This window comes from Python bivittatus, unplaced genomic scaffold, assembly GCF_059951505.1.
Source record: "Python bivittatus isolate LINGU-HERP-01145 unplaced genomic scaffold, Pbiv_v1 ctg000120_np1212, whole genome shotgun sequence".
Taxonomy (NCBI): domain Eukaryota; kingdom Metazoa; phylum Chordata; class Lepidosauria; order Squamata; family Pythonidae; genus Python; species Python bivittatus.
The window spans coordinates 3,245,093-3,259,096 of NW_028277037.1; the positions used below are offsets into that span (position 1 = coordinate 3,245,093).

At 44.3% G+C, this 14,004-nt stretch overlaps 1 protein-coding gene and 1 long non-coding RNA gene across 4 annotated transcripts in view; one reads left to right on the forward strand and one right to left on the reverse strand.

The window, feature by feature from the left end:
- Window positions 1-2,571: 2,571 nt before the first annotated feature.
- On the reverse strand, window positions 2,572-12,016 carry LOC112540835 (uncharacterized). The gene is made up of 4 exons (XR_003084891.2): window positions 11,748-12,016; window positions 4,817-4,904; window positions 3,878-3,924; window positions 2,572-2,818 (listed from the first exon to the last, which is right to left on the reverse strand). It is a non-coding gene; the product is annotated as an uncharacterized LOC112540835 (long non-coding RNA).
- The window catches only part of BEND7 (BEN domain containing 7), a 59,725-nt gene continuing 56,463 nt past the window's right edge, over window positions 10,743-14,004 (forward strand). Inside the window, exon 1 of one of the 3 annotated variants that reach the window (XM_088134843.1) lies at window positions 10,743-11,270. In XM_088134843.1, coding sequence (XP_087990969.1) covers window positions 11,210-11,270 — 61 coding nt within the window. In that variant the 5' untranslated portion in view covers window positions 10,743-11,209. The remainder of the gene's footprint in view (window positions 11,271-14,004) is intronic. The other 2 variants (XM_088134841.1, XM_088134840.1) reach the window with 2 other exon arrangements.

The window sequence follows — 14,004 nt, forward strand, 5'->3', positions numbered from 1 at the left end:
CCACTTCCGCACAGGCGCAGTGGAATGCGCCGTCTAGGACACAGGTCAAAAAGGGAAGAGTGACCGCCGCGTTCTGCTAGGAGTGAGTTCCGGGTTCCTTGGGAAGCATTCTCTCCGCACCCTTTCCTGGCCGGAGAGGAGCAACAGCAGTTGAGAGACGCAGCGTGACTTAGAGTTGCGCTGCGTTAGGATGGCGGCTGGTCGTTAACATTTTATATGCTTTCAAACTTGCGGCCCTACGGATTATCCTCAAAGGGTAAGGGGAATAGGAGGGGGAAATATTGAGAGCCGTTCACGTACAATAGGGTTTCTCAAACTTGACAATTTTTAGATGTGTGGACTTCAACTCCCAGAATTCATGGCTGGCTGGGGAATTCTGGGAGTTGAAGTCCACACGTCTTAAAGTTGCCAAGTTTGAGAAACCCTGGCTTATAACAACCCTCCAGTGTAGGCCAACGAATGTTTATTCTCCTTGGGTTGCAGCGAGCTTAAGCATGCTTTATATCATGTGCCAATATTAGACAGAAGTCCTTGTGTGTTTTATTAGAGAAATGCAACAATGCAAACACAAGATTTTATTGCACCATAGCAAACTCAAGGCAGGTTTATCAGATAATGATATAGGCTGTATAAATATTGCAAATTTCTGGATTTGTTTTTAAAAGCCCTGAAATTATTTACCCATCTTGAAACCAGACAGTAAAGCAAAAGATTTCTGACACCCCCCTCAGATGGCAGCCCAGATCAATTATTCTGCATTTATGTATTTTAAAAGTTGCTTGTCCTTCGCAAATCAACCTTGAATAAGGTTCTCTTCAGACTGAGCTCAACTCTTTAGTCCTGCTGCAAGAATTGGGATGACCCCTAGATGACACCAGGGAGTCCAGGTTTTCTGCATCGCTTTGCTCCCATCTGGTGGTCCCCTAAAGCTTTGCAAGCTACACCTGGTAGCCCTAATTCCCATTGCCTCCTTCCTTTCTCCATTCAGCTTCAGAGCTAGGACAGAACATTTATCAATTAGAACTTAGATACACTCCAGTAATGTGTGATTAATAACAGCAGCTTGACCTGCATGAACAGCAATGGGGCCAAGGAAGATCTGTCATGTTTTCTACAATAATTGTGAAGACTTCCTTAAATTGTGCTTGGCTTCTGGGCCATGAGGTTTTCCTAAGGGCAACATAGAAGTGCATGCCTTCTTCTGGGATGTTTTTTCAATTTCTGATCTCCCTGGGAACTCCTGGTGGTCTCCCATCCAAGTTCCAATCCTGTTTATCTTTTCAAGCTCTGGTGAGGTCAGCTAGGTGGAGCAAGTGAGCAACCTAGGTAGGCATTTGCCTTAAACTTCCCTAGCCTACAACTCAAATCCTGTATTCAACTATACAGCCTCACTTGTATGCTAAGCATTTGGTATCTCTCTTTGGGGTCATTGACCAAACAGCCAAATATAAAGCTTCACAAGTATCGTACGTTGCTACCTTATCAACCTGGCACATTAGTTTGCATCTCGACATCTTCAAAAGGCTGAATTATCTCCCACCATAGCCTTGCCCAACCTGGTACTCTCCTGGGGTCTTACACTACAGTGTCCAGGATTCCCAGCCAGGGACGAGGGCAAATTATGGGTGTTCAACTTCGGGGTACCTGGAGGGCCTCTGGTAAAGAGCCATGGAGATTCAGGCTGAAGCCTGCCCTCAGGCATGGAAGCTCATGGGGGGACCTGGGCCAGTCCCGAAATCACCCTGACGTCTCATGGGATGGGCATGTCACCAAGACCCCTTTCCTGGGTGATAAATATGTATCTTGCAGAATTCACTCTGTGCATGCCTGGGTGTTTAATCAGTACCCCTCCCTTTGTTGTTGTTATAGTCCTTCAAGTCAGTCTTGACTTCTGGAGTCTTCGTGGTCAAGTCCATGAAATTTTCTTGGCAATATTTTTGGGAGAGGTTTGCCCATGCATTCTTCTTCCTAGGGCTGGGAGAGACGGACTGGCACAAAGTCACCCAGTTGGCTTTCATGCCTAATGCAGCACCAGAACTCAGGTCTCCCTACTGCTAGCCTTGAACCACCCTGGCTCTCACTCCCTGCCTTTACTGTGCATAAATATTTACTTTGCAGAATACACTTTGCAGATGCCCAGAGTTCCACCCCACCCTGTTCAATTACAATTCAATTACCACCCCATGTCTACTTGATTTGCTGTGCCTGTTTTGGTTAGGGCAGTCTTTCTCAAGCTTAGCAACTCTAAGATGGGTGGACTTCAACTCCCAGAATTCCCCAGCCAGCATCTTAAAGAGAAACATTGAATTAGGGTATGTCTCTTCCTTCTACTAAGGTTATTGTCATGTTACTTCTTGTTTTGTTTTTAACAACTGTACCTATTTTTAATTTGGACACTGCCCCTATTCAGTGTTAAGTTGGGCAGCCTTATAAATTATAAATACATTAATAAAAATTGTTCCTTTCTCTTGCTGTTTGAATCAGCGTTCATTTATACGGTCAGCAATTAAACCTTGTAAAAAAAAAAAAAAGCAGGGGGGATTCATTTTCAAAAAGCAAATGGTGATTTTAAAAAGTTCTTCTTTCCTGCAAAGGCTTTTACAAAATGTTCATTAGGGTTTTGCATCCTTCAAAAAACACCCAAAATAGGACATGGTTGCTATGTTCATTTAAGGAACTGCATTTAAAACACCACAGAAAGTATAGGTTTTCAAAAGGCAGGCAGTTGCTTTAAAAAGTTTGGGTTTTATTTCCTCCAAAAGAAGCTCAGAATAGTGGTTTGCCTGGTGTGTTCATTTCAGGGACTGCATTTAAAAACCTAAAAAAAAAAAAAGACTAGGATTGACAATGACCAAGGTTTACCCATGGGGAATACAGACATCATTAGGTCTGTTAATGATTAATTTTAAGATTAGCAAAGATTAGGCTAAGAAAATTAGGACTAACCGTGTGGTATCTGGTAGGGTGGATGATGTCAGAATTGTATGAGTTTTGTTTACTTTGGTGACATCAAACTACAGAAATACACACACACAAACACACACATTTTCTATCTATCTATCTATCTATCTATCTATCTATCTATCTATCTATCTATCTGTCTATCTGTCTATCTGGAAGTGCCTATCTGATATGCATCTAGGCTGAAGTCCTTTCTGGACAGTTCATTTTCATTTTCTTTTTCTTTTAAAACTCTGTCATTAATTTTAGATTCCTCCAGTTTAAAGCATGATTGGAGCTTCCTTTCAGAGCAGCGGCCAAACTGATCATTCAAGTCCTCAAAAAATGCAGCAGCTGATGAGAAGAGGAAGAGTTTTAGGATAGCAACTCCCTAGAATCTCCCAGGGTATATCCACTTGGTTAGAGTAGTACAGGTTGAGTCTGGCAAGACTGACGCCTGGCCCAGCTGAAGAACAACAGGGAAACAGTCCAGCCAAGATCAGTTCTTTTACTGCTTACACCATATGGACAGAATCTTGCCAGACTCAATCTGTACTACGCTACCCTAGTGGATATACCTGGGAGATTCTAGGGAGTGGCTATCTTAAGTCTCTTCTTCCCACGCACCTGCTCTGGACTGTGTTGCCTCTTGTCTCCCCGCTTTCCATCCCAGAATGCTGTCCCTCCTTCCTGAGAACCTGCTGCTTTATTGCTTTCATTGCATTCCATCACAGTTTTATAGCCTATCCTTTCCCCACAGAGCTCAGAACAATGTAAGTAGGCTATAAAACACAATATCCTTGTGAAGTTAGGCTAGATTGAGGCTGACCTGACAGTGTATAAATACGAATCCAAGCCTTTTTGATCCAAATTTGGGAAAGTATGCAAAACTTAGATCATGTGTTTAATCATTCAGTACATTTGATGGAACAGATACCTGCTGTAATGTACAGGATTTCATAAGCAACGTCTTCAGAGAAGTTCCTGAAAGATTGGAGACAGTGGGGTTTTCAGCAGACAGAAATACAACAATGAAAAGCTGATTGGAATTGTTGAGGAATCGCTCAATAGAAAGATTTAGAAGGATGGATCAAAGGAAAAGTAAAATCACACCCATCCAGTTTGTTTAGCCAGAAAATTAAAATAAATGTTGATTTTGTTTATTTCTTGCAAGGTTGATTTATCTCCCCATGGAAGAAGGAAGAGCTGGAACCTTTGGCCCCATGCCTTTACTCTACAGGGCTAGGAAATTGAATAACAGCGATTTCATTTTTTTTTCTTTCAATTTTTACTTTTTATTTGCCAGGCAGCACCTTTTGTGAGACCCCTCCTCTCTCACAGACTGGGGTTAGCGAAAAGACACTACATGAGATGCCCCCTGAAACATACCCTAAGTGTTGGCAGGGGTAACTACCAAGAGCTAACACCAGGATGAGAGGAATTAAGCAGTTCTACACCCCTTATGGACTTTTTGCTAAAAAGAAAAAAGAAAAAAAATGGACTTGTGATTTATGGGTTTGATGATTGGAAAGGGTAGACTATGGAAAGAAGGAAATTATGTTGTAATCTTAGAGAAAGGGTAAAATATAAATGTGCTTGCAACCGCTGTTGAGAAAATCGGAGATTGCTTCTTCATAACTTTTGCAGCTTAGGAATTAAGCAGTTCTACAGCACCCCTGGGCTTTTCAGAACAGCCCAATTCCTTGCCAAATTTCCCGGAGAATTCTCCCGAAGGAACAAAAATCACTCTAAAGTCCATTTGCAAAAATAATCAGAAGGAAATTAAGAGGGGATGCATCTTTTTAAATATATCTTCCCTAATAAAAATGTTGCAGAAAGGGAACAGGCGAGAAGTTGGTCTGTACAACAGCATTACCTAGCTTTGCATCTTTTTTTTTCTTCCTTTACTGTTCTCTTTCCAGGAAAGTAAGATGGTAGCTGCAAAGGAATATTTCTGGACAAATCTGGGAGGGACGAGAAAATGAGTAACAGCATAATTTTAGGCTGGGCACTAAATGCTAGCTGTCACGCCTTCACCTCTGGAAGGGTTCCTGGTCTTTCTTGTTTTTCGCATAAAACTCATGGAGAAGGGAAAGAATGGTAGCTGCAAAGCCAGATGCTTCGAGGCCAGATGCTGTAGAGCAGTGTTGTCCAAACTTGGCCACTTTAAGATGAGTGGACTTCAACTCCCAGAATTCCCCAGCCAGCATGCTGGCTGGGGAATTCTGGGAGTTGAAGTCCACTCATTTTAAAGTGGCCAAGTTTGGACAACACTGCAGAAGGCTATTCTCCAGGAGAACGGAACGACGAAAACAAAGCTGTTTCATTTCCTGCCATTTGGCCACAACGACCACAAAGCTACAAAGGAGACCCTTGCGGACTGCAAAACTCCCCCCACCCCCCACCCCAAAGGAAATAAAATTAATCCTTTCAGTTAATTTCCAGTAAGCTCAGGCACTGATCGAAAGTGGTGCCAATGGAGGCTTTAGAGATTGTGCTGGTTGGTGAGATCAAAATAAAGGTTTTAAACGTGTTCAAAGTTAATAAAAACGATAGGACTCAAGATACCGCATCAGCTTTCAGAGACAGAGAACTCACTCTTTTGCTGCAAATGCGGCAGAATCCTGCGGCACCTTCGAGGGTGTATGGCAGGGGGGTCAAAACAGTCAAGATGGTGGCCATGGCCACACAGTCAAAACCCCTCCCTTTCTAGCATGCATTGGGAAGGCGTGGGGCTTCAATCACACAGTTGCAGCCACCACCTTGACTTTTTCAATCCCCTCATGGACATCCCCAAACACCTTAAAGAACAAATGTTGTTACCACGTAAGTTTTTTGAGTCCCAGTCCCCTTCAGCAGATGCATCCAGCTGGGATATTAATCGATATAAAGTTCTTCCTGGAACCCTCTTTACTTGCCTTCCTACAAAAACCCTGAGAACATCCACCCATATTTAAATATTGAGGTTTTGTAGATGATTACATGCCCAGTATTAGCCCGGGAGGCAAGAAATGCCCGCCTCAAAGAAGTCTGCCTGGTGCCTGCTTTGTAATTATTTAGCAACCTTCTTTTACTTTCGTCTGCTATTCTTGTCTTTATGTAATTTTTAGATTTCCTGATGTGGTCACTTAGCTTTCCATTGCTTGGAATCAATTAATATTTTGTTTTAAACATGTGACATTTTCATTACAGGTAGTCCTCACTTAATGACTACCCTATTTAGTGACCCTTCGACATTATGACGGTGCTAAAAAAGTAACTTTACAACTGGTTCTCATGCTTACAAACATAGTGTCCCGTGGTCACATGATTGCCATTTGCGCACTTCACAGCTGGTTTCCGACAAGCAAAGTCAATGGAGAAACTGGCAGTAAAATCACAAGTCGTGGTCACATGATGTTTCGCTTAATGATTGCAGGTGATTCCCTTAACAACCATGGCAGAAGTGAGGTCATAAGCCCATCATGGTCACGTGATGTCTCGCTTAATGACCGTGTCACTTAGCGATGGAATTGCCAGTCCCAATTGTGATCATTAAGCAAGGACTATGTTGCAATATGGGCTTGATTTGCATTTTTTATGGTAAGTTGACCTGGAAGCTAAATAGGCTGACTCTTAATTTTTTAAAATAAGTAATAATTTTCACCAAAGGCCCAACTACTTTTGGTGCAGAATTCTGGGAGTTGAAGTCCACACATCTTAAAGTTGCCAAGTTTGAGAAACACTGCTTTAATTGCACCATTGTGGCTACCATCTTGATTTTTTTATTTTTTACCATACCCTGTGGATACCCCATTTAGCCTTTAAAAAAGATGACTAAGAGGCGTATGACGGCACTCTTTAAACATCTGTGAGAGAGTCTTCTTCTGTGTGGCTGCTGAGTCTTTCAGAATTTAGGAAAATGGCAGAAATCCATCTTCTCGCTGAGCTTTCAATGATATTGATTTCAATAATGCTGATTTTACCGTTGTGTTTTCTATCTTGTATTTTATCATCATAAGCCACTTTGGGCACATATATAAACAGAAAAGAGAGGTATAAAATCAGCAGGAGCAGCAGCTGGAAAGAATTCAGACTCCTCCTCTCTTTTCAGTGTCATTTTAAGTAACATGTTCTAGAGAGTTATTTCTATGATTTTGTTTTGTTTTGCATAAGCCCTTTTTGTAGGTTAGATTTCAAAGATGGCTGTTCTAATAGTTGGAAGAACATTAACAATAAAATCCTGACAAGGGATCTATTTGCGGAATAAGGTCAGTAATCAATTATGCCAGTCTGTTTGATAGCTTGCTGTGACAGGTTTGCTAAGCAGGGCAGATAAAATCATTCACATCCGCTTAGGTGTAGACTCCCTGTTGGAGACAGTAAAGAGAAGACATTCCTTTAAAACAATTTGCCAGCCATTGATTAGTTCAGTGTTTCTCAACCTTGGCAACTTGCAGACGGGCAGACTTCAATTCCCAGAATTCCCCAGCTGGCTGGGGAATTCTGGGAATTGAAGTCCACACGTGTTAAAGTTGCCAGCGTTGAGAAACCCTGCTCTAGTGGGTAATTCATCCCTAAACCAGATTAACTTATAAAAAGTAGGCAAAGGGATATGTGGGTAGAGAAAGATTGAACCTGATTGTTGAGGAGCTTTAATACAATTTAATTCTAGTTAATTAATCATACGTTTTAAAAACAGTGTTTGACTTGTTAGTGTATTATCATTGATTATATGAATGGTTAGATGGATTTTGTGAGTGACTATGAAACCTATATGTGGCAAAAAGGAACATGATGGTAGAAATAATAAATTCTGTATGACATTAATGAGGAATTTCAAATAGATTCACAGCAAATTTATTAGTCTGCTTTTCTAACCCATCTTTTGGTTAATCAAGTGAAGTTTGTGTCCTCTTCAGCACAACACTAGACATGTTTTAAGAAGAAATTTAAGAAGAAATTTCTTCTTTAAGAAGAAATTCAGTGGTGTCTATAGAGGATATACTTCCTAAGGTTTTTTTTAGGATCCCAGGAAGATATCAATCAAAATCTATGTGTATAAAGTGATCTGATCTCATTCTCCTTAATTTCCTAGACAGACTAATGAACAAATGGTGGTTGGCCTATTTTAGAATGGGTGATGGTGCAATAAAATTATTGTCTAGAAGGAATTGGCAAATTTGCAGCAACCACACAATGAAAAAAAAATGAATAAATTGAAGGTTATATGGTAAGAATATAACATCTGGCTTCTGGTGCAGTGTAGCATTCAACTTCCCGTAGGTCATTACTAATTTAGTTGACTTTGATGTATTATTACTTTTGATCTTTTAAATCTCATTGTGCTGAAGCTAATTATGCTCGTTACCCAATTTAATCTTAGTGGTTGCTCTAATGTGTACATCTTTATTTTATGATCATGTTTTCACTGAAACACTAAATCTTAAAATGGGCACCCATTTAATCTTTCCCTGCCATCGGTCGTACTGGTTTTAAAACAATGTACAAATGTGTTTCACCCCAGGTGAAATATTTGAATACACTTCTCACGCATGGAGCTTCATTATCTACCAAGCAGGGATACAAGTATTTCATTGATGGGGAAGGATTCTATGCATGGGGGACTTCAAATCTCTTCCAGCACTACTATATGGTGTAACTCAGTGCTCCTCAACCTTGGCAACTTTAAGATATGTGGACTTCAACTCCCAGAATTCCCCAGCCAGCCATGCTGGCTGGGGAATTCTGGGAGTTGAAGTCCACATATCTTAAAGTTGCCAAGGTTGAGGAACACTGGTGTAACTAGTTTACACAGAATGTTTCTGACAATGCGCTTCACATTCAGGGAATCAGATAATGAGGTCATCCTCACAATGTCTTTTTAGGAAGAAAGTGGTAGCTTCATCTAATTCTTGGAGGGGCAGTACTCAAAACGCAACTGGATCATCTAATGGAGTATTTTTCACACTTGGCGACTTTAAGATGTGTGGACATGCTGGCTGGGGAATTCTGGGAGTTGAAGTCCACACACCTTGAAGTTGCCAAGTTTGAAAAACACTGATCTAATGTGGGTTTAGTGCTATAATGGCTCCTTTTTGGATAGTTGTTTCTCATACACACTTTATTCTGACTTACCAGGTTTTGTAAATGCCCGCATTGTTTTGTATATACAAATTGTTTAACAAGTTATAGGAGGACAAGAGAGGCATTATTTTATCATTCAAATTGTGAGATTACTATTATTTTTGCAAATGTGGAAAATATGCAGTTATTCCATTTCTACAGAGAACTGTTGATTGGAGAACAGATTAAAAATTTGGGCTATACGTATATGCTTCATTTCTTTTTCCTATTTAACTAAATTGACTCAAATATTTATAATGTAATTGATAACATGGCACAGAGATGTGCATGAGTAGTTTTGATTATACTATCTTCTTGAATCATTTCCCCCCTTTTTCTGTGCTTGCGTGCGTGCGCGGGGGAGGGAGGAAGGAAGGAAGGAGAGGGAGAGGGAGAGATAGAGAGGGAGAAAGAAAGAAGGAAGGAAGGAGAGAGAGAGAGAGAGAGAGGGTCCATCCAATGTATTTCAGGTCCCAGATCCTTTCCTAAGGGCAGAAAAAAAGAACAGGAAATTTCCAGTGCCCTTCAAAAAATGTGACTTGAATATAGATGACCCAGTTTTGATTTTTATTAAAGGTGAGTTTGTGTGGACTTTCCTTTTCTCTCCATCTTGTGTATCTTGATTACGCTGGCTGGGGAATTCTGGGAGTTGAAGTCCACCCGTCTTAAAGTTGCTAAGGTTGAGAAACACTGATCTAATGAATTAAAGTCAGGTGGAGAAGCGAACTTCAACAATGCTGGAAAAGCACTTCCAACAAGGGCGTCCATGAAATGGGGTCAAAAAAGTCAAGAACTGCCTGCACGATTGAAGCCCGGCCGCTTTTTCAGAGTGCTGAGACACGTGTAAAAAAGGGTGGGGCTTCAATCACGTGGGCACGAGCACCTCCTTGATTTCTTTGCTCCCCCCACTGGTGGACTCCCCCTCCCAAGTCCTTTCTCAAGAGTACCAAAAACTCTTCTGTCTTCCGCATCCTTGGGGCTATAATGAGTGGACTGTTTTGCAAGGGCTGTTTCACGGGCACGTTGAAGATCATGTCCTTTGGACTCTTTATACGTGTACGCACATTAAAAAAAGGGGGGGCAGAAAAACCCACTAAAATCTACCCTTTTCTTAGGGTGAATCAAAATTGGCCAAGTGGGCATGGAAGACTCTTCCTTCGTTTCGAGGCCCCGCGGGAGGGCTCCGGGTCGCCCAGGAAAGGGCTCGCTGGCACTTGGGGGGCGGGCGCTTCCCCACCCCCTTGGCCCCCCAGCTGCACCCCCCGGGCCACTTCTCCCCGGGCTTGGCTCTCTCGCGTGGCCCCACGCAACTTCGCCATCCGCCCAGGCAGAGACGCGCCCGGGACTCGCCGGGCTCCCTTTCCTCGCCAGGGCAGACACGTGCGAAGGGGCCCCGGCCGGCCAAGGCGGGCCGAGGCCGCGGCCTCTCCAGGGTCCCCCGGGAAGGAGAGCCCGGCGCTGCGAGGGCGCAAGAGGCGCGCCCTGCGCTGCGCTGCGCTTCCCTCACCGGAGCCCCTTGCCCGCCCGGCCTTCCAGGGCATGCCCGCGGCTCTGCCCGGCCGCTCCCGCGGGGCTCTCCGCCGCCGGCGCGCCCTCCCGGCGGCCTGGAAGTGGCGGCCTGCCCGCGCGCTGGCCGGCGGGCTCCGGAGCCGCCACGGGGTGCGCTGTGGTGCCTGGCAGGCCGGCTTCCCCCAGCAGGTGGCACCGGGAGCCCAGGCGCCGCTCCGGCAGGGCCACCCGCGAGCCATTGCGGCGCCCTGCGCAGCCAGCCAACCAGCCAGCCTCGCCTCTCCTCTCCGGGCGCGCACGGGCTGGGCGACCGCGGCCGGCAGCCGGCGCTTCCCTCCTCCGCCCGGGGCCGCCGAGGCCGGGAGCGGGGCGCGGGGGTGCTGCAGCGCCCCGGGCAAAGTTTGGGCTGGATGCAGCGGCGGGGAAGGCGGGCGCCGAGGCGAGGCGGGGGAAAAGTCCGGAGCCAAGTTGCCGCCGGGGCGCGCGGGAGCGGCATCGCCGGCGCGCCTCGGCCCGTTGCGCGCCGGGGCCGATGAAAGCCCCGGAGCCCGCTCTGCCTCGCGCGGCGGCGGCGGCGGCACCCAGCCCTGCTGGCTCCCTCCCTCGTCCGCTGTGATTTCTCCTTCCTTTCTTCCTCCTTCCTCCGCGCCGCGCCATGGAGTTTACGGAGAGGAAGCGGAGCAGGAAATCTCAGAGCTTCAAACTGATCCATCCAGGTGAGTCCGCGCGGGGCTGGGAGCGCCGGGCCCTCGGGGCGCCGCGGGCCAGGGCGGGGGCCCCGAAAGCGGGGCCCCTCCCTGGGCTGCCCGCCCCCAAATTGCCGAAGTGGGTGAATCCTGGAGGCGGCGGCGCTTCCCTCTCCATCCCCCCGGAGAGATGGGGAGCCCTAAAGTTGCCTTCTCCTGCCTGGCCGAGGCAGCGAAAAAGCCCCCGTCGGAAACGGGCAGCGTGGGGAGGCGGGGAGCCGGGCTCTTTCCTGCAAGGATCCGAGCCCAGATCCCCGCGCCCTCCGGAGATCCGGATGCCCCCCGTCTCTGCCCTCGGTGGTTGGCACGGGTCGGCCCCGAAATGGAAAGCGCCGACCCAAACCAGCGGATTACTCGTGGCGGTGGACCGGGGAGCGGCTGCCGTGCAACTTGGCCCTTGGTGGCGGAGGGGGGTGCGCTTTCCAGAAGGGAAATGTAGATATTTACCCGGCACGAAACCTCTCGAAATGCCTCCTCTCGCCGCCTTCTTGCTCTGTGTTGTATAACAGGTGTTCTTGTTCGGGGGTTGGAACTCTGTTTAATTTGACTTTAGAACATGGCTGGGAAGGGCTCAGCCTTGAAACAAATACCTCCAGGAACTGCGTATGTGCCCTGCATGATAAGTTCAGGGCAGGTAATTGCGGGTGTAATGCCGTGACCACGATTACGATGATTGTTGTTGTGATTCCTGTTATTTACACTTAATAGGCCGGGGTTCGTTGGTTGGAAATATTTCATGGGTTGGAAAACTCTTAACAGGATCTACCAGACCAAAAAGAAAAAAATATATATTATTGGCAGGAATCGATAATCGTCTTAAATATTGGCTTTCTGCTTTTTGAGTCTAAGGCTGGGTTTATAATAACACAGTCGCTAGTTGTTGGGTGTTAACAAGCTAGAAATGACACTGGAAATTTTCAGGGAAGGAAAGCAGGATTGATTTATTTCTGAACTTTTTTTTCCCTTTCACAACTTTAAGTTAAGTAATATAGGTAAAGGTAGATTTTGGAAACCAGATAGAGATTGCTGTGATTAATATGTGATGCCTTAAGTTACCATCTGGCAAGGCCTTAGTAGTAAATTCTCATAAGAAAATGTTAATGATCAAATTGAAATACTTTATGTCAATATTGCATTTTATCTTGTTTCTAAATCTTCTGCAAATGTTCGGTGGTCATAATCTGGGTGAAAATTCCTTCTGAAATTTAAGACAAGTGAATGCTAAGCAGTTTTAAAATTACACTTTAATATGGGCCAGATTGATCTGACATTCTGTTCTGCCACCTCTAATTGGCACATATGACAATTTATTTCTCTTATAATTATGCATTAATAAGCATTTCCTTAGCAGTAGGCCTGTCCTTTCTCCTTGAATCATAACAACAGTATCACAGGCCCTTCCTGCTGGCTGTCATTGGACAGATACACAGTGCACAGGCCCTGAACTATTGTATCTCAGAAAAATAAGAGGCAATAACCTTCTCATTACTGACTCATAAATTATATGGAGTTTACCACACATCGCTACAGCTTTAAACGAAATACCCACATTACTTAAAACAGTCCATGACTGGTAAATGTTTGATATAGTAAATAAATAAACAGCACCTGTTAACATTTTGATGTGCATCATGAACCAACTTGAACTGGCCATTTTTTATTTTGCATATGTCCATTCTTGTGAATGATCTGACATATAATGGCTGGGGATGGCATTTTGGTTTAAAATAGATAACAGGTTCTCTGGAACATTACAAGCTGCAGTAGCGCCACCCCTTGGAAGCATCAGCAATTAATGCTGGCTCTACCTTGTCAGCATGTCAAATGGATCTCCTGTGAAATGTCATGAATGAAGGAATTCTGTCTTGCTTGTTGATCTTGCCTGTCAGTCTCGTGGCCAGAGTCATGAATGATCTCTTCTGCACTCTTTGTAGCACTGAATCTTGTAGATTTCCTTATGATTCCTTGTTTTAAAAAAATTAATACCGCCAACGGTTGACCTGCCTTCAAAGGGGTGGGTGCAATATTGTAGTTAATTATAGTTGCATAGGAACTAGCCAAGGTCGGTGGGGGGAATGTTTGCATAGCCTTCCAGTTGCAAAAATGATCAGGCTCATAAATTAATCCAGGGACAGGGAGATTCACTAATGTGGGGGAATACTAAGAATGTCTCTTTGACACTCATTGTTCTGGATGCCTGGATAAAGTATCCATGATGGTGTCTTATTTATTTATTTATTTATTAAATTTATATCCCGCCCATCTCCCCCAGAGGAGATTATGAGTGTTAATTAACAATGATCTGTAAGGATAGGGAAGAGTTTCATTCCACTTGCATCTTGATAAGAATTCATCTTCTTAAATCAATGTATGATGCAGCTGTTCTTTAGCATTCACATTTATCTGAATTTTGCAGTGCAGTTCAGTAAACAAAACTGCATATAAAAGTGTGGGTGTAAAGCAGGAAAAATGAGGACTGGCGAGAAACTGGAATTAGCAAATTCTTATTCTAAAAGTTTTAAGCCAAGGGATTTTGGGAATACCTGGCATACAAAATTATTTTCTATTTCTTTCTTGGAGGGGTTACATTATACTTGAGGTGAAATATCCCTGGAAGATTCAGAACAAGGCTATGTAGTTACAGGAGACACATTGCTATAGAAGAACTGTCTCCTAACCCCAACCTTATGCTTTTTAGTTGCTT